This window comes from Ambystoma mexicanum, chromosome 8 (assembly GCF_040938575.1).
Source record: "Ambystoma mexicanum isolate Mex_15411 chromosome 8, UKY_AmexF1_1, whole genome shotgun sequence".
Taxonomy (NCBI): domain Eukaryota; kingdom Metazoa; phylum Chordata; class Amphibia; order Caudata; family Ambystomatidae; genus Ambystoma; species Ambystoma mexicanum.
In genome coordinates, this window is record NC_090929.1 from 1,312,776,110 (window position 1) to 1,312,802,181 (window position 26,072).

The 26,072-nt window shown below is 44.0% G+C and overlaps 1 protein-coding gene across 2 annotated transcripts in view; it reads left to right on the top strand.

Annotated features, from left to right (window-relative positions):
* The first annotated feature begins 10,510 nt into the window (after positions 1–10,510).
* Positions 10,511–26,072, top strand: part of BNIP3 (BCL2 interacting protein 3) — a 409,172-nt gene continuing 393,610 nt past the window's right edge. The window contains exon 1 of one of the 2 annotated variants that reach the window (XM_069611439.1): positions 10,511–10,670. In XM_069611439.1, coding sequence (XP_069467540.1) covers positions 10,625–10,670 — 46 coding nt within the window. In that variant the 5' untranslated portion in view covers positions 10,511–10,624. The remainder of the gene's footprint in view (positions 10,671–26,072) is intronic. The other variant, XM_069611438.1, reaches the window with a different exon arrangement.

Consider the following 26,072-nt stretch of genomic DNA (forward strand, 5'->3'; position numbering starts at 1 on the left):
TGCATCTTAGACGGCTGTTGATAGCAAATCAGGATCACCGGCATGGCGAAGTGTGAGGTCTGTGGTTCCTTCTCCTTGCTCCACAAACGGAACCCTACGCTTGCCGAGCGTTGGAGTTTTCCAGGTCAAGATCAGGGTTTTCCTTTTCCAGGGCACCTACGGTTTTGCGGGGGGGGTTTACAGGACATGCGCACAAGAAACGCCCCGCCTTGCCACAATACAAGCACAGTTGCTGCTGTCTTCTTTTCTCTCTTCCGGCTTTGGTTAGTGGACTCCGTACTCCCCCAATCTGCATGGGTTCAGGTTGGTTTTCAGGTTGGCGTGGTTGATTCTCCCTGGGACGAATGTCCATTGATCTACCTTCTGCCCGTGCCCGATCAGTTTTTCAATCCTGAAGTCTTTGATCTAGTTGCACTGCAAGATCGATATACTCGGCACAGCCGCAAGGTGGATTCACGACTTGGGCTAGTACGTCTTTTAATTCTTCCCGCAGGCCCCGATAGAACAGGGTAGTTCTTTTTTGGCCTCAGTGACCAGTCTGTTGAAGGTGGCTATGTATGTCAGAAGGTCCTGACTACCCTGTCGGAGTGCCAATAGCTCGTTGTAAAAGGCCTGTCCTGTGGTGTGGCAGGTGAATAGCTTCTCAAGTTCCTGCTGAAACCCTCCAAGATCCTGCAACAAAGGATCGTCCCGATTCACTAGAGGGACGGACCAGTCAGCAGCACTCCTCCCCAGATAAGATATCACAAAGGCGACCTTGGACTGGTCGTCCCGGGTCTACAAATGAAGTTCAAGCGGCACTGATTCATAAAGATAGCAAACTTCTTGGGATCCCCTAGAAACTGTTCAGGCGGTGCTAAGGGGACTGCACCAGGCAGTACTACCTTACGGGGGGCGTTGCAGTAGATGGTGGGGCCTGAGGGTGAATCCCCAGCAATGGGGCTTGGCTAGCTTGACTTTGGAGCACCTGTCGAGCCAACTCATCAGTTTGGTCTCTGTTCACCACTAATTCCCTCCATAGGGCCTTTCTCTCCAGTCGGGCCGCGTGGACTTCAGCTCGAAGCTCCCCTAACAATTGGGCTAGCTGGTCTGTGTCTGGTGTTTCCATGGTGCCCGGACAGAGGTTCAGGGTAGGCTTTGCGTCCTGTTACACTCACCTTAGCTCTGCGGGAACACCTGGAAACCTCTTCCCTTCTGGTTTCTGTGTCGGGACCCTTCGGGAGGAACTGGAACCCCAGGTGTGATTCCGAAAGGGAGGTACAAGACTGCGTAGGGGGAAGGTGTTGACAGGGCCCTTCCTTCCACCCTGTGCCTCCCGGTTTCACCGCCTTCTGTGGGCTGTGCTCACCTTGTTTATAGAGATGAGAAGCACTCCATCCTACTGTCTTCTTTGGCAGGGGCGCAGTGGTGTAAAACCAGTTACGTCACTGGTTGTAGGTTCTGTATCACGCCCAGACCTGCTGCGGCGTGGATTAGTGTCCTTTAATGTGGTTTATTGTTCTTAAAGTCTATGTGCGCCTTCACTGTGCGCTGTTTTAGTCTGTTCTGTGGTCCGTTGTCTCGCATGCACTGCCCTTCCTTGTGCATTTGCTTCTTTAGCGCAATGTTCGTGTGCACTGCCCCTTTCACATGCGCTGTTTTCCTTTGGCTATGGCAGCCTCTGTGAGCGCGGCAAGATGCCTGTGTGAGTTGCTTTCTGGCGTGGTGTTTCCTTTGGCTAGTGCACTGGCTGCTGCTGCATGCATTGCTCTCAACATCCATAAAATGCTGCCTCCTCGGTATGAGTTACGTTTGTGCTTGCTGAGCTGCTTCTAGCGCTGCTGTTTTCGTACGCGCGCTAATGCTTTCACTCACTAACTGTTTCTTGTTTCTTTTTCCCAACAGGATCAAGGCAGGTGCGATGGCGGAATAGTCCACGAAGCGCTTCAGAACTGGATTCAAACAGGAGATCACAAGGTAAGTGTCGCAGGGATCGTGGGTCGGGTCCTTTGTGCTGTATTCAGTCTAACAGCTGTTTTCCTCCTTTCAGGCTGCTGGAGCGATGCCGTTGAGCGTCATGCTGCGAGGGCAGAATGACGCAAAGCAGAGATTCCCTGCCTGGGTGTAGCTTATATAGTCAGCCACACCCAAAAAGTAGGTCTGCAGCATGATTCCCTGCCTGGGTGTGGATTATAGTCAGCCACACCCAAAAAGCAGGCCTGCAGCACATCAATGCTGCTTGGACTAGTCCTTCTCCATGTTGGAGGAACAGGAAGTGGCTGGGATGATCTCATCCACCCAACGGGTGATGAATGTGGCGCCAGGCGCGCCATGCTTGGACCCAACCCCTCCTCTTCTTGGTCTTCCCTAATTTGGCACAGAGACCCCTGTGGTGTTTCGGGGACCTGTGTGGTTGGGGTGGCCCTAAGATGTGTGCATATGTGCATGCTGCTGAACCGGGGTGCAATGGGTAAGGCCAGTAGTCGTGATACAAGACTCCAGAAATTGGTGTGAGATTGTCTGCTTTTCAACTGAATGTCCCCTTACAGGCTGACAATATCCATGTCCATAACAAAACTGTTCAGGTTAAACAGCTCACTCATTTGTTCTGTAAGTTCACAAACATTGACTTCCATGAAAGAGTTTGCGATGAACATCACACATGGTTCCATCCTTTCAAAATTCCTGAAACAGTCACTGAACTCTTCCTTAAGCCTACTCAGGAAATTGCTGTATTTGTCAATGTTCAGGAGTTCAGGACCAGCTGTATTCTCTGTCAGCAATTGGATAACAGAAGGAACATTATGCATTTTCCTTTTCACCACTTGTTCACTAAAAAGGTTAAGTTTGGACTTAAATGTCTTTACTGTGCTTATCGTGTCAGCAATGGTGTTATCTTTGCCTTGCAGTTCACAGTTCAGAGTATTTAATTTCTCTGTACCATCTGCCAGAAATGCAAAATCAAGAAGTCAAGAAATGCTGCACAATTGGCCGATGTTTTCATTTCTTGACCCCATGAAGTCTTTGATTTCTGGCAAACGTGAAAGAAAGCAACGTAGTATTTCCCCCTGCTAAGATATTAGATTTCCGTCTGTAGGAATAGAGCACCATGTGCGGCAGATAGTTCTTCCAGGAATATTTTGAACATTCTGTGCTGTTTGGCCTTTGCATGAATTGAATTAATAATTTGCACAACAGGGGCCATTACATGATCAACTACCATCACTTTCGCACAAATTACCTGCTGATGGATGATGCAATGGTAATGCAATAACGGAGAGACATCAGGGTCTGCTTTACAACACAAAACAAACAGTTGTTATTGCCACCAACTTGTTCAGTGGAATTTTTGTTTTGACAAGATAATTCTTGACCTCTTTGTAGATATCAACACCTCATGTTGTGGATTTCAGAGGCAACAGATTCAATATTTCCTCTTTGTTGGTGAATTCTTCAAACACTATTAGAGCAAACACTGCCAGCTGGGCAGTATCACTTTTATCAACTTATTTATCACAATGAATGGAAAAGAAATTGCATATGTTCAAATCTTTTTCTAACTGCCCCATTACATTGGCTGATAGTGCAGACACCCTCCTTGTCATTGTGTTTGCACCTAACTGCACATCTGAAATGGCAGACATAATTTCAGGGCAGTTTTTAAAATATTTTAAAACTGACTCAGGCATGAGAGCCATCGCACCTTTCACAACTGCACCATCTGTAAAAGTGCATTTGTGTTTTCCCAAATAATTAGCAACTTTGAAGGATGCCTTTGTTGCAGCATTTGCTTTCTTTGCTGGTTGGGTAAAAAATAATTGTTGCATCTGCAGGGCAGCTTTTAGTTCAGCTACTTTTTGGGATCGTAGACAGCTTCCTGTATGCATTGTTGCAAAATGCCTTTCAACATTGCTCTTTTTTCCCCACTGCAACTTTGGCACTGCAGATTAAACACACACACTTCCCTTTTAATCTTGAGAAAAAGAAATCAGTCTGCTACTCTTGATGGAAATGATACGTCTTCTGGCTTTTGTTGGATTGTCTGCCTACTTCTGCATCCATGATTTCAACAAGTGTAGTTTTTATGTTTCTTTTGGGACTGCACGTGCAATGTAATCTGAGGAGGATGTCAATGTTTTATTATGGTTTTAAAAATAATTGAGCACAAAAAGTTCTGCTAAGTCAAAAAATAAAAATCAATGCCATTTTAGCACATTCGCAATTCCTGCAAATATTAACTTTGTGGCATGCACCTATGCCAAGTCACAGAATTTATCCAAGGATGATGAAGGTCAAAGCCTACTTTGATGACTGCCCTTAAAAGTGGTAAAGTCAAAATAATTGATTAAAAAATTATAATAGCAGAAAAGTAATGTTGGCTCTGCTACAGTCAGTCCTCTATGCAAACATCTCTTATATGAATGGAAGGTGAGACTATCTGCCTGTCAAATCAAGTGAAATGGACTACATGAGGGGTCAGTACAACAATAAAGCAATTGTAGGTGACAGCATGGGGCCGTGAACATATGCATAAGAACAAACCATGTTGTCCCTAAAATCAAGAAATCTTCCTCAATATAAGCCAGCAGTACACAAACTGTTGGGTTTGACCCCTGCGTGGCCATAGCCTCATTTCCAGGGGATGCGCACCCATAGTCTGAAAAGAAGAAGAAAAATGCACAAAGAAAATGGATTGTGCTGTTGCTTCAGTAAGTAGCGGCATCCCCATCCGATATGGCCCCCGTCACACATGGTCAGTGCAATGGGGAGCAGGCCTGCACAGGAGTGTCTCTGGCTCCATTAGGAGCCTATTTTTTCGGGGATTAAATAGCACTTAACTTCCTGTGCTGCAAAGACCAGCCCCTCCATCTTTAATGATGGGTCATTAGTGTCTTGATGTTTTCATGCCCTACTTTCGGATGGGAGGGGATGGTGGGGCGAGATGGGTGGGCAGGCCAATCATTGTGAGGCCAATTTCTGTGACTTCAGCATTTTTCAAGACTTCACAGGCAGTGTTGCTGATTCACTATGGCTGATTGACAGCCAATGAGTTAGTAGGGCACCAATTTACCACTTCTTCAAACATGAATATTGATTTACTTCCAAATTAAAAATAAAGTCCAGTTGAGCTGTCCACCTTCTGAAGCTTGCACTGAGTGATCCTGCTCCATGCTCCTCTTTGAACGTCTACCTTTCCCTGACTCCGGACTGTGACCGGTGGTTCCTGCTTTTGCTTCTGAAACCACTTTTAAACAGTAAGAGGAAAAAAGTGCCTGGTACAACCGTTCTAGGGAAAACCAGGCAGTTGATAAAGTTGATGGATCACAGCTCCCATGTTCCTCGTTTCCCCTGTAGCGGCAGTGGCCAGGGAGGCCTCGGGGCCTTTCAATCTTTCAAAATGGTGGCGTTGCAAGTGCAACTCTTACTGTAGGTGAAATGAGGACCATGGGGGCTCTGATTCAGTTGATAGAACACAGCCTGCATGGTCCTCATTTCTCCTGCAGCAGCAGTGGCCAGGCATGGTGTCAGGGCAGGGCCCCCAGCAACTGCCACCATGTTGCCAGGCAGTAGTCTTGTAACAAGGCAATATATTCCTTTCTCTATTTTTTTTAGGCTTAAAATGTGTGCTTTGCAGCACTTGCTTTACAACTTATGTTTCCTGGAGCCCTTCTGTCGTTGATGTATATAACAAACAAAAAAATTACACTGACACAGAGGGGCGGGGGCAAGCGGGGCCAGGACATTTTTTTCCCACTTAGGGGGGCCTTGGTATAAAGAGTTTGAAGACCACTGATATAAGGGCATGCAAGCCTGCATGCGAATGAGATTATTCTAGCGACGCTTCAATGTTGCAAGCAGTTAACTTTCTCCTTCACATCTGAACCCACACTTAAGGACTGCTAGATTTACCTGATGCATTCCGACTGGCAGCAGAATGCAGAAAGTAGAACGCCTATGGATTTATCTGTCTGTGGTATAAGAAATACCATTTCCTGAAGCCGTTGATTAAGGTTAGTCCAAGCAGCCTTAATTACCATCTTTAAGCAGTGACCATGCACGAGTAACTAATACCAACATTCAGACATCAGGATACTTTGCCTCTGCCCTATTTCTAGCTCCAGTCGACACATTCCTATCGACAGCAGCACATAGAAAGAAGAACGCCAACAGATTTAACTGTCAAAGATATTAGAAATAGGGATCCCTGACGCAGAGGATTGAGGTTCGCCGGCAATTGACTTGAGCTTCCTTACTTCATCAGTTCCCCCCCTTTATTCAACTTGTCAGATTCAGATAGTAAGTAACACATGCCAATTCAGTGTGCACATCAGTAACTTCATGAGCATGCCGCAGAGGACCCTTTATGCACTGCACGCAGCGAGGTTAGGGAAATACGGCACACTTAACGCAGGTATCATTTCATGTGATCTACCCTTTTCGACCATTTGTCCTGACTCCATCACACAAAATGGACTGGGACACATTTATGTTGAGAATAATTTGGACAATGTGTTCTATCTACTGTTCCCTGTCTTTCTCAGCTGCTTAGCTCAAGCCCTCATCTGCTATAAAACAGAGCCAGCCTTCACGTTGATCAAACACTGAGGGTAAGTGAGATTTCAATATTCTCAATAAAGTATTTGCACTTGATAAATCCCCCCAAGGATTATGCGTGGATACTTTTGATGCCACAAAAGCACTACACCATGTATGGGTGTTGCACCTCTCTCTCCCTCAGTTGTGTCTGATCATTCTCAAACAGGCTTCACAGCTCTTTTTAGGTATGGGATATGACACTTGGTTGATAGATCGAGGTGGTAAGCTAACTATCACATGCATTTTTCATTTTTTTTCCCAAACTGTTGGCGAGTGGGCTCTACAAAATCTTTAACAACATTCTTCTGATGTGTAGCAGAAGAGCCCACAGACAAGTAAAAACTCTTTCCAATTCTGTTCCTCATGGGTTGTTCCAAATTCTTTTCTTCATGGTCCTGAGGAAGGCAGAATTATCCTGACAATCACCGCCGAAATGTATTCAGCCCTGCGTGGCAAGTAGTTATACACCCTTATAGGCTGAGGGTCTCTCACACTAAGGATTTGAGACCGATATAGACCCCTGAGCCCACCAATTCATTAGTTGGGCTGGATTTTTTAGTTTTATCCTTGATTAGCCAGATAGAGAAGCACCTGTATATTGGTTAGTAATTTGTTTGTTTTGGTTTCATATTTTGACTATGTATAACTGAGCAAGTGAATAATAATGTTTTCTTTGGTTGGCATAAAAACTTTACTGTTATTAATGTTCCAACTAAAAACCAACAGGGCACTGGGTCGAACCAGACAGGTGTTCAATAAAATAAAAGCCCAATACTACCATGCCTTTGCTAGAACAATTGTGATCTAGTTCCATATATAAATAACTTCCTGGTTGGGACCATACTTTGTGTGAGAATGCTGTGAGAATGAGCCATCTCCTATTCCTCTACCCTGCCAATTACTACCGTCATGGGCGTTCCGTTTTTTTTGGGCAAATTGGCAGAAATTCCCATACTGAGGGAAGCGAGGGGACTATCCCCATGTCAAAACAAAGCCATGTTGGAGCACAGCGAGCAGCACAAATAGTGAAAAAAAGCTAAAGTATTTACAGGCAGGTCTAAACATGACAATTTAGTCACCTAACCTGCTGAGTTGTCTTTCCACAGCATTCTGCTTTTGGAACTCTGCCTTTCCCCTCACTACTTCTGCACCTGCCAAACAGCTTTGGCCTGTCCAGCTCTCTCCTTCGACCATGCACTTAAGCTTCAGTTGCCATATTGATGAAGCAGCCTTCCGAATGTTAATTGAGCAGCACTTGCTACTTTTGCAAGATGCATGCTAACACTTCAATAAATCTCAGCCGAGCGAGAGGGGAGAGGGAGAAGGGGACACAAACCCTGTTACACCAAGTAAATTAAAAGCACAGCACTCACACCTTCTTTGTTTTCATTTTTGATGAAAAACATGCAGAACGTCCATAGGGGCAAAATGACACTTCTGCCCAGGCTCGGACAGGTGTATAGAGCAATGGCCAAACCAAAAACACAAAATTATAGTGTGGGCCAGTTTGATAAGTTACTTCATTATGCAGCTAATAGTTTTGATCAGTGCTATTGGATAAATCCTCGTTAAAATGCATAATTTGTATCACATTTTTATCAAAAACCTCCCCCTTGGGTACTACTCAGTGTGTTAGAAAAGGAATGAATTGCCATACGAAAATGGAGGCAGCCTGATAAACAAGGTTGCTCATTGGTTAAGTTCCAGGAGGGGCTGCCTCTCAGTAATCCACAGCTATATTCTGTCATGTGAAAGATTAGTAGGTCCCCCAGGTAAGGACGCAATAAAAATTGTCCTGAAAGAACCCAGCCTGGCAAGGGGTATTTTAGAAATGGTACAGCGATCGCTATCTCCCACTGAGCTGTCGATAAAAATTAAGATAACCCCTCCAGAATGTTATTATGCACCAAGCAAGCTTGGGGTGCACTCAGGGTTGGGGTGGTAAGCCACATGCATAGCTCCCAACCTTTTGTGTCATTAAGGCAGGTGAAAACACACGATTTTCTTTTTGGTGGGGTGAGAGCACTTATAAGTGAATGGGCGTATGAGGGACTTGGCGGGTGATTCAGCTGCTTGTAACGCGGGTGACACCCACCTAAAGCGGGCGAGTTGAGAGCTATGGCCACATGGCTATGTGAGCATGCACCACCCGCCTTCTCTGCCTTCCCGTAAGTGATTTAGCACAGCGAACATACCTACAGGCAATATTAGCAATAGAGTGGGACCTGCAAGACATTATCCCAGCGGGGGAAGGGGGTGGAGGAGTTCAGCAACGACTGTTACAGCTTAGTGGAAATGTAGAGCTGGTCTCCAGGAACTGAAGGCCTGGGCGCCCTGGGCAGGGACAGAGTACTGTTCCACCTGCTCTCACCCCAGCAACAGATTTTGGGGTGCTGCAAGCAACTTTGAACTCTGAACTGGTAGACAGTTTGGCTCACATTCTGCCTGGGGCGTGGGTTTTATCGTGAACTATTGCTGGGGTAGACAAGTACCTCTCTGATATTGACTGGCTTACTTTTGTTCAGGATTCTGATGTGATCTGTCTTCAGGAATCTTGGGCTCTGGACGTCCCACATATTCAAGGGTATGTTATCTTTTTTAAACCAGCGAGTAAGGGGTGAGAGGTCGCCCGAGTGGGGGCCTGGTGACTTGGGTGACTGTTGCCCTGTTTAAACCTATTCCCAAAAAAGATATGGATTCCCTAATGATTTGTCTAAACTGTATGTCCATTTATTGATTTTTAATTGCCAAGACAACAGGAGTATGTTCTTAGGTGCAGGTACATATTGACAAAGCCAGCTTGGACATGTTTTCTTATAGTATCATTACTGGCACAATATGCAAATCATAAATGAATATGTTCTGAAATGAGAATACTGACATATATAGATGCAGCCAGCATGGAAAAAGTATGGGTACTGCCAGCGGGAAAACATTTTTTGTACTGGCATATACTGTGGGGAAAGGCATCATGAAAATGTGTTGGGATATGCTCCTGCACAGGTTGGTTACTTGCATCTATTGGAATTTTCATGAGCTACCCTACCAAACCGACTGCAAAAAGAGTTGCCTAATTTATTTTGACAGAAAGTGTGATGTATGTATAATGGATCATTTTCAGCATACCAAGTCTCCCGCAACTCCAGGAAGTCTCCAGCAGAGGGAGACAAACTGCAGCACTCGCTCCGCCTAAAATAATGAAACCCCCAATCCTATGCAGAAATCCCTTTCTCCCACTTTCAGGAGCAACATCTCCCTCCCACCTTGTCAGGAGACTTGGCATGTCTGCATTTTGCACCCAAACAATTCTATTTGCGGACAACCACCCTCCTCTGGCTGGATATCTTCTGACAAATCGGCGGCAAAATCCGACGCTTTTCTGCTGTGTTTTTGAACTTCGTAGGAATTTGCGCCACCCACATGACTTAATAGTTGGCGGAAACAGTGACGTTTGCCCACCCATTTTCGAAGGGGGTTTAGCTGCACCCTAGCGCCCCGCGCAGCCAAATTTCTATTTATTTGCAGCGAATGTGGCCGCCATTTTGAAAAGCAAAAATATCGCTCTTCTCATTACGAAGCAGAGTTAGTTGACAAATGCTCATCAAAACATGACAGCACAAACTGAAAACAGAACTCAAAGTGAGCCATAATGAGATAAATGTAAATAATAAACGTTCTTTAGTTGAAAGAATGGTGTTTTAATTAGTATTTCTTTTCAGTAATGATCTGTGTTTACTTTTATAATTTAGTTCAGTTTCAAACTGCTGTAGTGGAGACACATTGATAGTAGGGCAAAACGGTGGCGGCTATGTTTACGAACCCTTATTGCAATGAGCCGCGGGGCTGAGAGTTGCAGGTTGACGGCGGTTGTTGCTGGTGGGCGGAATCAACTAGCAGCCAATGGAGCGGCTCTCTGGGGACACGTCCCCAGCAGCTGGTGACAGCAGCATTTACAGTGCAGACAATAACAACAACAGAGCCAGTGACAAAGAGCAGCGGGTAAAGGAGCAGCAGGAAGCTGGAGAGCAGAGCAGAACGAAAAAGCAACATGTCACACAGCGAAGCACAGAATACACAGGAGGAAAACTTGCAGGGTAAGCAGATCTACTAGCAACATCTCATATTGCATACCGCCTCCATAGCCCTTTTGGGTTTCACTTTTCTCGAATGCTTTAACGGGACAAAATCAATCCGCTGACAGCTCTAAAAAATATGTTTTGGATCACCGAAAAACAGGCACATTAAATTATCTTTATACAAAATGTAGAGAGGGAGCGATTTTCCATACACCTTTGGTGGGCCTCCTGGTTCAATGTAAACAATTTTGGCCTCCACGTGGAAGGTAAACAAAACCACTTTTTATGTCGGTAGTAACATTTTATTTTTGTATTGCTTCGCTGTAGGTGCTTAACTTCACAGCCACCTTTTATGGACGTATGTGTTGGGGGGGATTGTGACGGGGAGACACTTGAGTTGTTTTCATTCTTGTTGTATTTAGCCACTTCTGTCTCGTTTTCCTCCCGAAGCCAGATATTCCTCGTATACTGGCCACTTTTAAAGCTTAAAAGATTTCAGAATGGTTTCTGCTGGACCTATTTGCTTTTATATGGGGGTGAGTGGGGGTGGAGGGTGCGGTGGGTTGTACATCTCTTGAATTGCTATCAAGAAAAATACAGTGATGATGTTATTATATCAATGCTATTTCCATTGTGTGCTTCTGTGTGTATGTTTATAAAATACATATATGCACTAACCTCTGACACAGTAACAACCTGCACGTCACAAGTTCGATGTCTGTCTTGTCACACACAGATCGTCCTTCATCAAAGGTAATTATGGTAAAAATGTATTTATTTGTTTGTTTGGAAGACATTTGTACCATAAGTGTCATGCATAGAACAACATTACATATGTGCGAGGTTGTTCCTGGGAAAGGGTGCCTTAATAAGGTTACTATGGTCGTACAGATGGGAGTGATCATGTTGATGTAGAAGTATAACTGTGGCACATAAACAGGGGACAATTGTAACAAGGGAACATACCTAAATATGGTATACATTTAGTCAAAGACCATTATTTACACAGGTTAGTATTTTTTTGTGTTGGTTTATTCACAAACCTTTTACATCAAACACGTATAAAAAACAATTCTTATTAAGTGCATTCCTCTTAAATACATTTCACATTTAATTCAGATTTTCAACACAGTGGTTCCAGAAAGTCATAATTCTATTAAAGAAACGGAGGCAAAGGATTATGCTTCCCTTTCCATTTTACTGTTCAGCAGCAAAGTACAAACCAATAAAACATGAAAAACAAAACTCAATAAACTACAATAACCATTGTTTTAGAGCCTTTGGTAGTTCTGTTCTTATTGGTCCTCAAACTGACCACGTCATAACTTCAACAAATCGGAATAGTCCATGTCTATAAATCACACTGTCCTTCTACTTTACTTCTTCTTTCTTTGCTCAGTCGAGAATGCGTCCAGTGAATTTTGCAATCCCGTCCATTCCATGCCGATATAAATTCAATTTCCTGATTGTTTGTTGGCCGCCAACGTACCTAATAGAAACATGAAGTAACTGGTGACTATAAAATCAACCACAATTTCTCCGTTATCCTTTTGTGCATTTAACCAATCTGTAACCCTTCAATGTATTCATCATGTATCATTTCAATAATTGCAGTAAAAAATGTGTAATACATTTCAGTACTTTTACATTCCATTACATTTTACGATTTGATAGGGTGGGATAATCCTTCGCCTCCGCGTCTTTTAATAGAATTATGACTTTCTGGAACGAATGTGTTGAAAATCTGAATTCTATGTCAAGACCGGAATCTCAGATTATGCTTGTTCAAAGCTTACTCGCCACTAATGATGCCACACCTTCCATTGGTTTAAAATAGAAAGTTTTAAAAGTCTTGGTAGCCATCGCTCCTCTTGCTGAGTGAGTCCCATACTTTACTACTTCAATGCCTCCCTGTTCCATCACCCATATAAGCCATCTGGCTATGGTAGCCGGTGTTATGGCCTTAAAAGGTTTACAAATAGCTATTAGTAACTGGGATACTCCTAGAGGTCTCGCTTCCCTTGTCATATCCTCATATGACGTTAAGCATCTGAACAGGCATAGTTTTGGTTGTCCCGGAAAAGATTCGTAAGATATAGATCTCAAACCTGCCTTAGTTATCCTCGTTATGAGGAAGGTCACTCCGTTCGATGACGCACTCTTCCTGTTGATCTCTAGTGCTCTGACGTCTGATGACCTTTTACAAGCCAATAGCTATAATAGCATAGCTAGCTTGCCTGAAATAGCCTTTCTGGATAGCTTCTGATTATCTGGCCATGAAAGAAATAATTTAAAAACTGTGTCGACATCCCACAATTGAGTGTATTTTTCACTAGGGGGTCTAGTCATCTTTACTCCCTTTACTAGTCTACAGATCAGGGGATCGCTACCCCTTCAATCCTAGGGTGACCTGCCAATATCGCTGACCTGGCCGTATTGGTTGTTCTGTATGCCTTCTCTTGTGCTACCAACTGTGCTAAGAAATGTGCTACATGTACTACATCCGTTCCATCGGGATGAATACTCCTCTCCAAACACCAGCTACTCCATCTAGCCCATGCAGATTTATAGGCCCTGTGTGTCCCTGGTGCCCAGGATTAGTTAATGATGCATTCAGCCTCATTCGATAGTCCTACCCTAACCCAAGATCTCCTGAAATCGCCCATGCGATTAGGTTGAGTCTGCCTGACCTCACTAGTGGATGGCTGAGGTCACTGGGGTCTTGCATGACGAATTTGTGGCTGGGTAGTGCCACTGGGTTGTGGTGTGATAATTCCAGTAGACTGGGGAACCACATCTAATCCCTCCAATCCAGTGTGATTAGGACTAGCGATGTGTTCTGCCATCTCACCTGGGCTAGCGTCCTCGCTATCATGCAGAAAGGCGGAAATGCATAGTTTGTCTGTTGTTCCCCATGTTATCAGGAAGGCGTCTGTCGCTTCTGCTCTGTGTCCGGTCTCCAGCTGAAGAACCAGGTTAGCTGTTTTTCAGTCTCGATACAAATAGGTTGACCTGTCATGGTCCCTGTCAAGCCATTAGTTCTAGAAGCACTTGAAGCACCTCTTCATCCAGCTTCCAATCGCTGGCATCCATGAGGTATCTGGAGTTCCAATTGGCCACCTCATTCTGATGGCCCACAGGTACTCCGCTGTCACTGACACTTTCCTCTGAAGACAGAGTTCCCAGAAATCATTTGACAATTCTGCTAGTAGTCTGGCCCAGTCTGGTTATGTACATGTCTGCCGAAACATTGTCCATCTTTGGCAGGACACAACATTGTGCCCTCTCTTGAGTCCAGCATTTCACTGCGAAGGACCCTTCTAGTAACTCCATACAGTTGATATGGAGAATCGTCTCCTGATCCGACCACCTGCCCCCTGACGACAGGTTCCTGCACCGGGCTCCCCAGCCCCATCTGCTGGCGTCGGATTCGATGACCAGGTCCAGGAATGAGCCAAATATGGCCCTCCTGTTCCATGCATCCATTTGGTGTAGCCACCATTCCAACTCTTCCCTCACTTCTTGGGAGATGGTAACATTTGTTTCGTATGAAGCACCCCTCCTGAGTTGTCTGATCTTTAACCTCTGGAGTGCCCTGTAATGTAGCGGGCCTGGAAATATCGCTTGGACTGATGACGCTAGTCGGCCCACTAACCTTGCAATGTCCCTCAGTGACATTTCTCCTCTCGCTAGGGTGTGTCTTAACTGCTTTTTGATATCGTTCACCTTGGAAATGGGTAGGCTGACAGATCCCTGAATAGAGTCCACCATGAACCCCAGAAATGTTGACTGATCCAGTAGTATTTGGGATTTCTCCCAATTTATTAGGAACCCCAGGCCCTCTAACAATTTTATTGTTGTCTGCACTTGTAGTAGTGTTTATTTCTCCTGATACATCAGCCATATATCGTCCAAGTATATTCCCTGACTCCTGAGGTGCGTCACCACTGGTTTAATTATCTTGGTGAAACACCATGGTGCAGATGCCAGGCCGAAGGGTAGACATCGAAACTCCCATGTCGACTCTCCCCAGATGAACCGTAGGAATCTGCAATGACCCTCTGCTATGGGTATAGTTAGATATGTGTCCTTTAGGTCTATTCTGGCTAGCCAATCTATCTGAATTAAGGTATCTCGTGACAGATGTATCCCCTCTATCTTGAAGTGCCTGTATACCACAAATTCGTTTAAGCCCTTCAAGTTAATAATTGGTCTTACCTTGTGTTTCCCTTTCACAGGAAACATGTTGCTTCTATAACCTCTTGAGGAGTCTGTTACTACTCTTATGGCCTTTTTGCTCTCTAGTCCTCTCAGTTCTTGCTCTAGCAATAATGTGTCTTCTCTGTTTAGCTCTAAACCCCTGGAAGATTACTCTGATGAGGTGTCTCTCGAAAGTCTATGTCAAAACCTTGTACAGTTTCTATTATCCAAGTATCTCCAGATATAGTTTGCCAATTTTGTGTAAACTCTGCTATTCTTCCCCCTACTGCTGGGGTAAATAGTCATGGGTTTGCTCTGACGATGTTTTTTTGACGATCTCCATGTCGCCAGCTTCTACCCCTTCCTCTGCCCCTTGATGGGAAGAAGGGGGTTCTGTCTTCGATCCTCCTGATCTCGCCACTATGTTCTGTCCTGGTAGGATCTGTAAAAGTGTAATCAACCAGCCGAGCGACCCCTGCCTCTGCTGGCCCTCCCGTAAATCTGTCTCCCGAACACTCTCTTGAGTGAGGTCTGCGCCTTGTCTAGCGCTGCATAGCAGTTAGCGAACTTTGTTCACTCTTTAATGAAGGAATCTCCGAAGAGTTTTCCCTTTGCGGTCGACGCCGACTCTGAAGAAGTTAGTTTACTTAGCTTCGGGTCTATCTTTACCAGAAGAGACCTTCTTCTCTCCGTAGTGATCGTGTGGTTGGCGTCACCCAACATACAGATTGCCCTCTGGGTCCACCCAATCAGAATCGCTGGGTCCACTGGCTCCCCCTTTTCTCTGGCCTCTTCGCCAATCCGTAGAATCTTATTGAGGGGCCCTGTCATGTCCAGCTTTTTGTCCTGGCATGATCGCCAGGACCAAGCTAGTCCTTTTCTCATGTCCTTGGTGTACTTGCTCATGAACGTGATCATTTTGTCATCGATCTCGGGTGTATCCGCTGCACCCTTTGGGAGGTGAGGTCTAGGGCATTCTGCCCTCCTCTTACTCCTATCCCCTTTAGCTAGGGGCACCCTCAGGCACTTTCTCAAATAGGCCGCTATTTTCTTTGGCAGCTCACTCGGAAGACCTTGGGTGGATTAATGCCTCAGGATCAAAATCATCACCTGCACCATCCTCCTCTGTCTCCTCCTTCCTCGTTTTCTTTAGCGCTTTATGGCCTTCTTCTTCTGAGGAAGATATGGAATATAGCGCTTCCTCTGAATATTCCTCCTCTCTCTCATCAGAGGTGTCTGAAGAATAATCCTGCCACCTGCTAGACCCAACCTTTGCTCTTACTCTGCTTCTCTTACCACCCTTCTTCTTTGGTTGTGTGCCCGGGAGGGTGTGGGCTTCTTCTGCCCTGCAGGCTGCTTTTCTGCCCCCTTTTGTTTTCCCCTGAGCTTTTAGCCCTTTGATCTCCTCCAGGACCTGTGAGAACTTGAGCTATCTGATGTGGCCCTTGTCCCGACAAGGCCCCCAGGGGTTTTTGGAGGACCTGAGTCATCTCTGCATGGCTCCTCTTCTGGCTAATGTTAGCCTTTCCCTCATCACTAGAGGAGCTCATGTCTGCACAAAACACTGGGGATTTTTGACTATAAGCCAAGAGTTTTATAATCTCTTGGAGATTGCAAATATATATTTTATAATGTATTGCCTGGCCTGTTATATATACAATCAGGTTTTACCTGGGACTGTGCCCATCACTGTTTTGTTCCGGTATCTCTCTCTGGCCTGCAGGGTTGCTGTAATCAGTTTTCGCGTAGCTTGATCTAATAGAACGTTGCGTTCCGAAGCAAACGCGTGCATTATATCTCCTGATTACAGGAGTTCGAAGATTGTATGAATATGCCCTTGGAGCTCTCTCAATACATTATCTCACTTTCCTAACGGTCCGCGGAATGATGGGAGCGCCGGAACTAAGTGGTCCTGTCACACTCCCCCTTCCGTGACCCGTAGTGGCCTCTCTGGCTCTCCTCAGAGGTTGCGGTCTCCGGAGCATCAGCCCCGTCGCAACCTCAACTTCCAAACATTCAACACTCGATGCAGATATGCTCCACCAATTACCTAGATTGTGTGCCTAAGTAAACACACACTGTCACATCAATACACACATTTGTAACAATAATAAAAAGGACACTTAACTCGCTGCCGAGCAGCAAAGAAAGAGGAAGTCAAGTAGAAGGACAGTGTGATTTATGGACATGGACTATTCTGATTTGTTGAAGTTATCACGTGGTCAGTTTTAGGACCAATAAGAACAGAACTAACAAAGACTCTAAAACAATTGTTATTGTAGTTTATTGAGTTTTGTTTTTCATGTTTTTTTTGGTATGTACTTTGCTGCTGAACAGTAAAATGGAAAGGGAAGCATAATCCGAGCCTCCGGTCTTGACATAGTTTCAAAATACAATAAAATAGATACATTCCAATTAGTACAAATCTCATAATTTCATATAGTGATTAACAATCTCCATGTTATGCACTACCTTTTAACATTCATCAATCAGTTTAACATCTTTTAACAAAGTTACTACCTTAATTAATAATGGGATCGGTTGTCCCCTTACAAACCTGAGTCAAAACAAGGTAGTATTTAAAAGCCACTCCCGGTGGATATATTCTTTAAAACATTGATATTTTTCACACAGAGAAGGGCATACTATAAATAGATGTTTCAGTGTTTTTATTTCACACGAGCAGTATCTGCATAGATTACTCCCCTTTAATCCTCTCATAAACAAAATATCACCAGTGCAAATTACACTGAACTTCGTCTGCATAAATGATCTCATGTGCCTTCCATCTAGGCGATGATTCAAGTAATTCTGCAATGTGCCTCGTTTTTGTGCTCACAAGTTTCACTGTAGAGCTTACATTCCTCTTTTCACATGCATTAATCCAATTCAGGTCCGAGATTTTTTCCTTTAATTGGTCCTGTCTAATGTTAATGAAACGTCAGTTCATATTTTTCTAAAATATTCTTACAATTCCTGTAAACATGTTTTGAGTTGCTCGCCGTAATGTTTGTCATATGCTTGAGCATTAGGTAGTATAAGGAACTAGAACTAGTGGACCTCAACTTACTGTATATCTGGATAACATTCCACTTCATCCCACATGCCAGTGAAGATAGTCCTAGTTCATACTGTAAAACACACACTGACATGCAATTAAGGCTTACAACTTTCTTCCATATAAAGCCCTTCAATTTCTCAAAATCAAAGCGCTCTGAAAAGGCAGTCAACTCAAAACCGTGCAGTAGAGCACAAATCATGTTAAGATTGCACAAACTAACCAGTGGATTCAAGGTAAAACGACAAAACCTTTTGTTTATGTACATCGTTTATGCCCTCTATTGTGTCCCTTTTCCATATAGGGTATCATCCTAGGCAGTCCGAATTGAGTTTCTTGCGAGCACATAGACCAAATATTTCACAGAGAATTAACGGTTAGCATTTCCCCTCCCAAGTACCCAGTAAAATTGGGGGGTTTATTTCTAGGACCTTTAAAGCACATTATGTTTGTTTTCATAGGGTTTGCTATTAAAATAGTTATTGTCAATAATTCACAAAATGTCACTAGCAAGCGCTGCAGGCTCGGCCCAGTTGTGTTCTGTCTAAAAGCAAGATGTCATCCGCATAGCTCAACCAATACATTTTTTCAGTATCTATTTTAGGTGCCACAAAAGAGTGAGGGAGTAGAAGCTCACCTAGATCAGATATGTAAAGAATAAAAAACCTCTTGCTGTGGTTATATAGGCTCTGTAACCAAGCCCTGCATATTCAGCCTAACCTCGACGGCTGTTCTTGCATGAATATGAACCAAAATATCTGGTAAATCTGATGGAAAACTCCAATCCCACAATTTTAGCCAGAATCTTTCACGATCGGCCATGTCGAATGCAAGGCTTAGATCCACACTTGCCACATACAACGGGCCAGCACCTTTACCTCCTGCCTGTTCAAATGGAGTATTAATAATGAGAACGTTGGCATTCGTACCAATGCCTCTTCTATATCCTGTTTGGATTTTCAACAGAATATTTTTTGTCGAAATCCACTCTTCAATTTCCCACAGAATACAGGCTTAGAAGATTGTACTCTCCTCATGTAATTGAGCTGTTGTTCTGTAGCTCAGCGGGAACCTTTTTTTATATACAGGAACAATGGTGTAATGTAAATGTAATTGGTTATTCATAATGTGCTTAATACATAGAGGTTTCTAAGCGCGGACCAGAGGATCGAACCTGTGTTGCACCGCATCGTCTTGCTTCCAAGGCGAGCGTGTTGCCCCTGAGCTGTCCTCCCAAGACTGGTGGAAATGCTCCCGGGGATCGAACCTGTGTTGCACTGCATCGTCTTGCTTCCAAGGCGAGCGTGTTGCCCCTGAGCTGTCCTCCCAAGACTGGTGGAAATGCTCCAAGAGGATGGAAGTTTTTTTAAGCTTCAGAATTTTTTCAAAACGTATAGAGTAGATGCCCACAATTTAGGATCCCATTTAATGACAATATTGGAGAGACCGTTAGGGCCTTGTGCTTGCGAAGTAGAAGGTGATATAATCACTTATAAATCAGCTCTGTAGAAATGTTATTAGTCCAGGGACCCCCATACTCGTTCAGCCAATTATATATGGCAGTATTCTGGTATAAATTCTTGAACTGCTCCGACCATTGTTGCTCCGAGATGGAGTTAGATAAGACTTATCTGCTATCGCCTTCTCTTCCTTTTACCACAGACCAAAAGCTTTTACTATTAATTTCCTCTACCTCCTTGAGCAGTCTTTCTCCATCTTTTTGTGCCAGGTGATATCTATTGGCCCTTAACCAGTTCTTTTAATTCTGCTTCTCAATTCTAATTATTTTGATCTTTTCCTCCCAATTCAACTCGCGAGTACCTATTCTTTTGATAGCGGATTTCATTACCTTTTTCCTGTTTTGTACATCCTGTTAATAGTTACCTACGCGTAATAAGGTTGTGTCAGATCTCTGTTCTGGCAAATCTTTGTGACTTTTTGGGCAATAAACAACAGAAAGGATTCTACTGAAAAGAGTGCTCGCTTATCGCACAGGGTGATAGTATACCAAAGCGAACACATTTCTTTACCGAACAGTTCTAATGATTGCTGATTCCATGAAATGCAATTCCTTTTTGCATTCACAGTAATATTTGCACAAGTTGAGTGCCTCTAGTGCACATTTCAAATAAGCTGCTAGGCAGTGCGATATAGTCAATCCAGTCCTTTTGCCACATAGATTGAGCGGAGACATCCCCTGTAACTTGACCATTTAAGATATGTAGATCCCATTCGTCACTCAACTCTCTCCAGAGTTTAGTATAATATTTCTGTTTCCCCTGATGGTTTGACACAGAGGACAATTGCTAGTCAGCAAGGAGATCAGGTGAGAGACAATTTTTGTTCCAGTCACATGCTGTTGTTAATTCTCCCTCAGGCAATTTAGTTTTATAAGCCACTAAGTTTTCACAGTGTGCATTGATAAAATCAGACAATACTGAGTTTGTAGGATGCCAATATATGTTAATAGCCAACATATGCATTGACCGAGATTTATCTTTCACAAAAAAATCTACAGCTAAAATTCCTCTGATGTTTGTTGAAACATAACTACCTATGAGCCCTGTGCTGTTACTAAGGGCAATCAAAAGGCCTCCTGATGGCCTACCCACTTCTTTATTAAGTGCTGGTTTCACAAAGTTTGAGTACCCATTGAATACCAAGCTTTGAAATGTACAAGTCTCCTGAAGCATAAATACTGGGGCCATGCTAAGAGTCCGGGTAATATTGTCATCACATACATTTCCCATAGTCTCTGATGTTCCAAGACAATAGACTTATCAGTGTATCTTCTTTACAAGTTATTGGTCATCAGAAGTTCTGAGTGACCTCCCCTGACAGCACGTCCCGATTCAAAAAGAAAGTGGGCAACCAATTCCAGTCCTCATTAATTATTGGGATTGCGATTTGAGCATTATGAAAAATTTACATATCTGTTATTATTATGAGCACGGGAAATTCTTAAAATTGTTGTCCATAACAATTTTCTCCTTCTTACTCAGGGACCCACCCATTCGATAATCTCTTTTTAGGGGGTTTGTCTCCGATTTAAATGTGCTCCATCGAAGGTCATATCCTAAGCTTCTCAACGCTTCCACTTCCTCCATCAACATAGCGTATACAGCATGAGATGGAATCTCTATGATGACAATATCGTTCCTGCCGTCGTCAAAAAAATCCACCAAGCCTATGGGCCTCATTACACGGATGGCGGTAGGGATTTACCGGTACTGGTAAAATACCAGTACCGGTAAATCCCTACCGCCTTACTACGAGGTCCCTTTGCGGGTTGGGGGATTTAACGCCTGCTTTTTGCAGGCGTTAAAATCCAACCCGCTAAGGGACCTCGGAGCTAATTACGGCACCGCAAAATTGCGGTGCCGTAATTAGCGCCTTCCCCATTCCCATAGAGCCCTATGGGGCAGAAATGGGAATGGGGAAGGGCAATGGTGGAAGGGGGATTTACCGCCCCTCCAACCTTGGAATGGGGCGGTAAATCCCCTTTCCGCCAAGGCGGTGCTGGTATTTTACCGGCATGAGCCATGGCGCTAATAGCGCCATGGCTCACCGCCTACCGTGCAATGAGGCCCAATATCTTTAGATGATATCAACCATAGCCTAGACATGTCGTCAAAAAGAGCCAATATATTGGCTCTATTTGGAGTTAGCCCCACGCTATAGGCTGGTTCCAAAACATATTCCAAAATTAGAAACGGCGAGGAATCACACAAATCCTGCTTTGAAGTTAGAGGCTGAACTGGTGACCTATCAGAGATTTGTATCTCCTAATGGTCTTCCTGCACTCCAAAGCACCATTTTTGGTTCTACCCTGCTATGGGGACTGTTAGTAATTCACGGTAGAATAGATCCCGAAGGTCCAACAGCCACATCAACTTTTTGCTTAAAGGACTCCTTAATTTCGGTAAATGATGATAAAGGTGTTTGACTTTGTGTACTTTGCTGACTAAGGTCCACCAAAGTTGTAACAGGCAGACACCATAGCCCTCGAATCAGTGAAGTATTCCTTATGAATTAGGGCAAAATACATCACCACAGTCATAGGGCCATTAGGTACCCTTTGATTATTACAAGTTAATTTGCGCAAAAGTGGAATGCGGCTGGAATGGGGGGTCCTCAAAGGTTACGTGGCTTGTCTTTTCCTTTCCTCTCACGTTACACAGTCGTTGTTACCAGTGGCTTCATCACAAGAGGTATTGGAAAGTGATTGATTACAACATTGTTTTAGATGACCCTCTTGTCTTGACCCTTCATTACAGGCAAAACTCCCGAATGGAGGCCCCAACAAATTAGCACATTGGGTAGGCAAAGTCTGCTTTTTTTTTTAATAGTCTGCCATAGAGATTATATTAGGCCTTTCTTTCATAGATAAATTGGTTTGAGTCCGGTTCTCTTTAGTAGTTGTGGGGTCATGTAAGGCAAGTTCTCCTTTATCCTTATCGACTGTACTTTCCCCTGTCTGTGTCCAACCATTGCTTTTAGTCACAACACAGTCCTCTGAGCCAGAGGCTACTTGTTGTGAGTCTGCCAACATAGATGGATCATTAGAGTTGCAAGGTTTTCTCACTGAGTTGTTACAGTTTTTTGACCTATCAAAAATGGAGGGGACCTCTTTCCCCATGACAGATATTCCTTTATCCAAAGTCTGCACAGCTGAAGCCTCAGACGTATGTATTTGACATGCACATTTGCAGAACATTTGGTTATTATTTCTGTTGTTATTTTTTGTTTTTTATCTTTCTCTTTTTACCCTGTATAACTGTATTATTCACCTCAATTTGCGTGGCACCAATGATAGGCTAATTTGCCTACGCTGTTGTTTTAGACACCTCCAGCACTGTCGAACAGTAATTCCCCTTTGTGTCCTTCACGGGTTAAGGATCTTGACCTACTCCACCTGAAGTTTGCGCTAGGGGAGTTAACTGATTTACACATTCGGTGACAGCCAGCGGCTGAGTTACTGGCTTGTCGTTGATTGTATCCGGCTTCACTTTTGGGACCTGGATACAAGCATTATTACTTATACTGATTTCACTTAACATCAAGGTATGAGCCCTGGCCTCGTCCCTATGTTGTCGTAGAGCTTTACGAATGCACTAAGGTTGGTATTCAGAGCCAAGATCGATGGCGCAGTAAGTTTGATCTTTTCATCAATGTCTCTCAAGGTATGGTGTAAATGTGCATCAGCTCTGTTTGTGGAGGAATGAATGGACGTTATATTGCTGCTAGGAAGTAGCTATGTCAGTAAAATAGGAGTAGCTGATCGTAAGTCTCCATGTAAGGGAGATATAGCACTGTCTAGCAGCCTGTACAAATGTGACAAATCCCCATTAACCATTCTCTGGTTGCTTTGGACCTGCATTCTCTCAGTTGTATCCATGAAACTTTGATCGTTAATGTTTGTTCTCAATTATAACAACCGATGATGGTGCAGTTTGCTTGACTTCTGTACTAGTTACAGCTTTTGGGAAGATGTCTGTATTTATTTGCCCTGTTATAGGGGTGATAGTAGGTACAATTATGTGTTTACGGTTCTCCCTTACTTTCTCGTTGGCAAAGGTACCTTTTTGATGAGGATTATTCAAATTTTCCCAAAGTTCATTTATAATTTCCTCCTCAGACCGACCACCACCTAGTGCCAGTTCCATATCAGGCCCATCCTTTAGGACAGCCGTAGGTATAGGGTTTTGAGCCGCTACGCAATCATTAGGGATTGTAGTAGCTAACGTGGAAATGATGGCAGTCACGGCATCTATATCGTCATTAAATGTGCCGTTAGCCACTGCAGAAGCTGCACAGGTTTATCTGCGCAATGAATAGGTCGGCTTACTTGCCATGATTGAGGTTAGCAGAACCAGGTAGCAACAGTTTCAATGGGCAATATGCGATTGATACAAGAAGGAAACGAGCTGCGAGCCAACTATACTAGCAAACGAGGCTCAGTAAGAGTAGAGTCAATAAAGATCATTGTCAGCAGGCAGAAAATATTACCTTGTGGATTCAGGCCCAGTTGTAAAATGTCCCCCTCGCCTCGGAGCCGCTGATCTGCAGTACTGTATCTGCACTTCACCTGCACTTGCCTCGTGCGCGCATTTGCACTCGTGAGCGGGTTATGAAGCTGCCGAGCACCGAGCTCCCAGGCAGAGTTAGCTGCTCCCTGCGAGAGTTGTAGCACAACGTAGAATGCACACTTAAGGCACACTCGGGTTCCAAAAACAAATTAATACAATGTACTGCAGAACTATATCTGCACTTCACCCACACTTGCTTTGTGCCATATTTACAAATAGGCTGTATTTGAGTAGGGCAGGTATCGGATGGTGGAGACGGCGATCTTTTGCAGGTTAATAAATGGGGTTTGAGCTTGGTCTTGTAAATTTCAGTGGTCTGGATTATGTGATGAATCTGACGATTTCCCCACCTCTTTCCCTGGGGTGACTCCCTCTCAAATGGCCATGGGACAGCAGACGCTACCTGATCCTAACCCTGGGGGTGGCTATATGAGGGAAAACCATCTGGGGGGGGTACACTTCAAGAGAATGTAACAACATTGTTGGAGGAAAGCACATACCCCCCTTTTCCCTCTAGGGATGTTTTCTCAGTCCCCCAAGCCTTAATGGCATATTGTTGCACTTGTCCTTCACTTCCTGATAGATCTACCGGTAATTATTCTCCAAACTGCCATTAGGAAAAATATGTCAGTAGCTGGGACGAGTAAAGACAGGGAGCAATGAGGATGACTTCCCAGGAGGCTCAGGATTCATATATGGTAAGCCATTCGGAAAGTAACTCCATAGAAACTGACACAAGGGGGAGCAACAGACTGAGGATTACGAAGACTGAGCAAACAATACAACCGTCTAGTTGTCAGCAAATCAGTAAACAGACCTGGAAGTTCCAGAGAGACTCCGCTGTAGCTGATCAGCAGAAGGAGAGAGAATATCTGCATACGACGAGATGCTTCGCAGCCTGTGGAACCGCTAAGCGGATACACCGGGAGTGCAGCACTTGTCAGGGTGTATGCAAAGCCAGCATGTTGCAGCAATAGAGAGCGGAGAGACGAGGCGCTGGAGATAGCCGGTAAACCCTGGGAAGGAAGGAAGGAGGGTTACCGGTTTGCAAGCAAGCATATTTCCTTCAGCGGAGGGCATAGGAGCTGCTGGTGAACCTAAAGAAAGTAACTGGGTTACCAGGCGGCCAGATAAAGTGAAGCACTTATCAGAAAAGACAGCGAGTGGGAAACAATGCAGTTACTAAACAAGTGGGAGCATTTGTAAAGCAAGTTGTTAATGGGTTATTAAATCCTAAGTTGAAGGTGTGAATAACTCACATAATAAAGTCCTGGTAAAGCAGTATGCCAGGTGAAGCTGAACATTTGTATCACACAGTATATGTGACTTCTGTCACAGATGACAGAGTCCTGGCTGAGAAAGATACCAGGCGAAGTTTAGTAAGAAAGAGTGACTTGCATAATAAAGTCTGAGCTGAGAAATATACCAGGTGAAGTGTAAGTTCTGTTAAAAAAAAGTCCTGGCTGAGAAATATACCAGGTGAAGTTTAGTTTAGTATTTGTGTAACAAAGTCCTGGCAGTCTAGTGGATCGCGTGAGGCTAAACATGTATGTATAATAAAACCCTCTCAGGAGAGTACAACAGGTAAAAGTTGATGAGTGTAAAATGAAAGTCCTGGTGGGGAGGTACACTAGGTGAAGTGGAACTGGGGAATTTGTGTGAGAAGACTTGGTGGCAGAGTGTCCCAGGTGAAGACTGAATGCCTCTAGTAAAGAATGGCAAGGAAGGCCATGACATGGAATAAATGAACTGCTGCGTTGTATTTATTTATATTACAACAGCAGATTAGAGAACAGAGTCAAAGGCTACCCTTGTCATTAATGCACGGGACGTCACCCTGTATTGGCAGTGAAGCTAGATTAGTAAATACTAGCTCATAAAGATCAGCAGGAGTAGAGATATCTTAAAAGAAAGTTTAGTTTCTTACATAGACACACATTTAAGAATACATATGTGCCTTAAGTGGCACGTGGGGTATGTGTAACACAAAACAGTATGCATATCCGTGGGTTAGTAGGCAAAGTAAAAAGTGACTGTCATTTCATGTACTGCTGCATCAACTAGCAGTACACA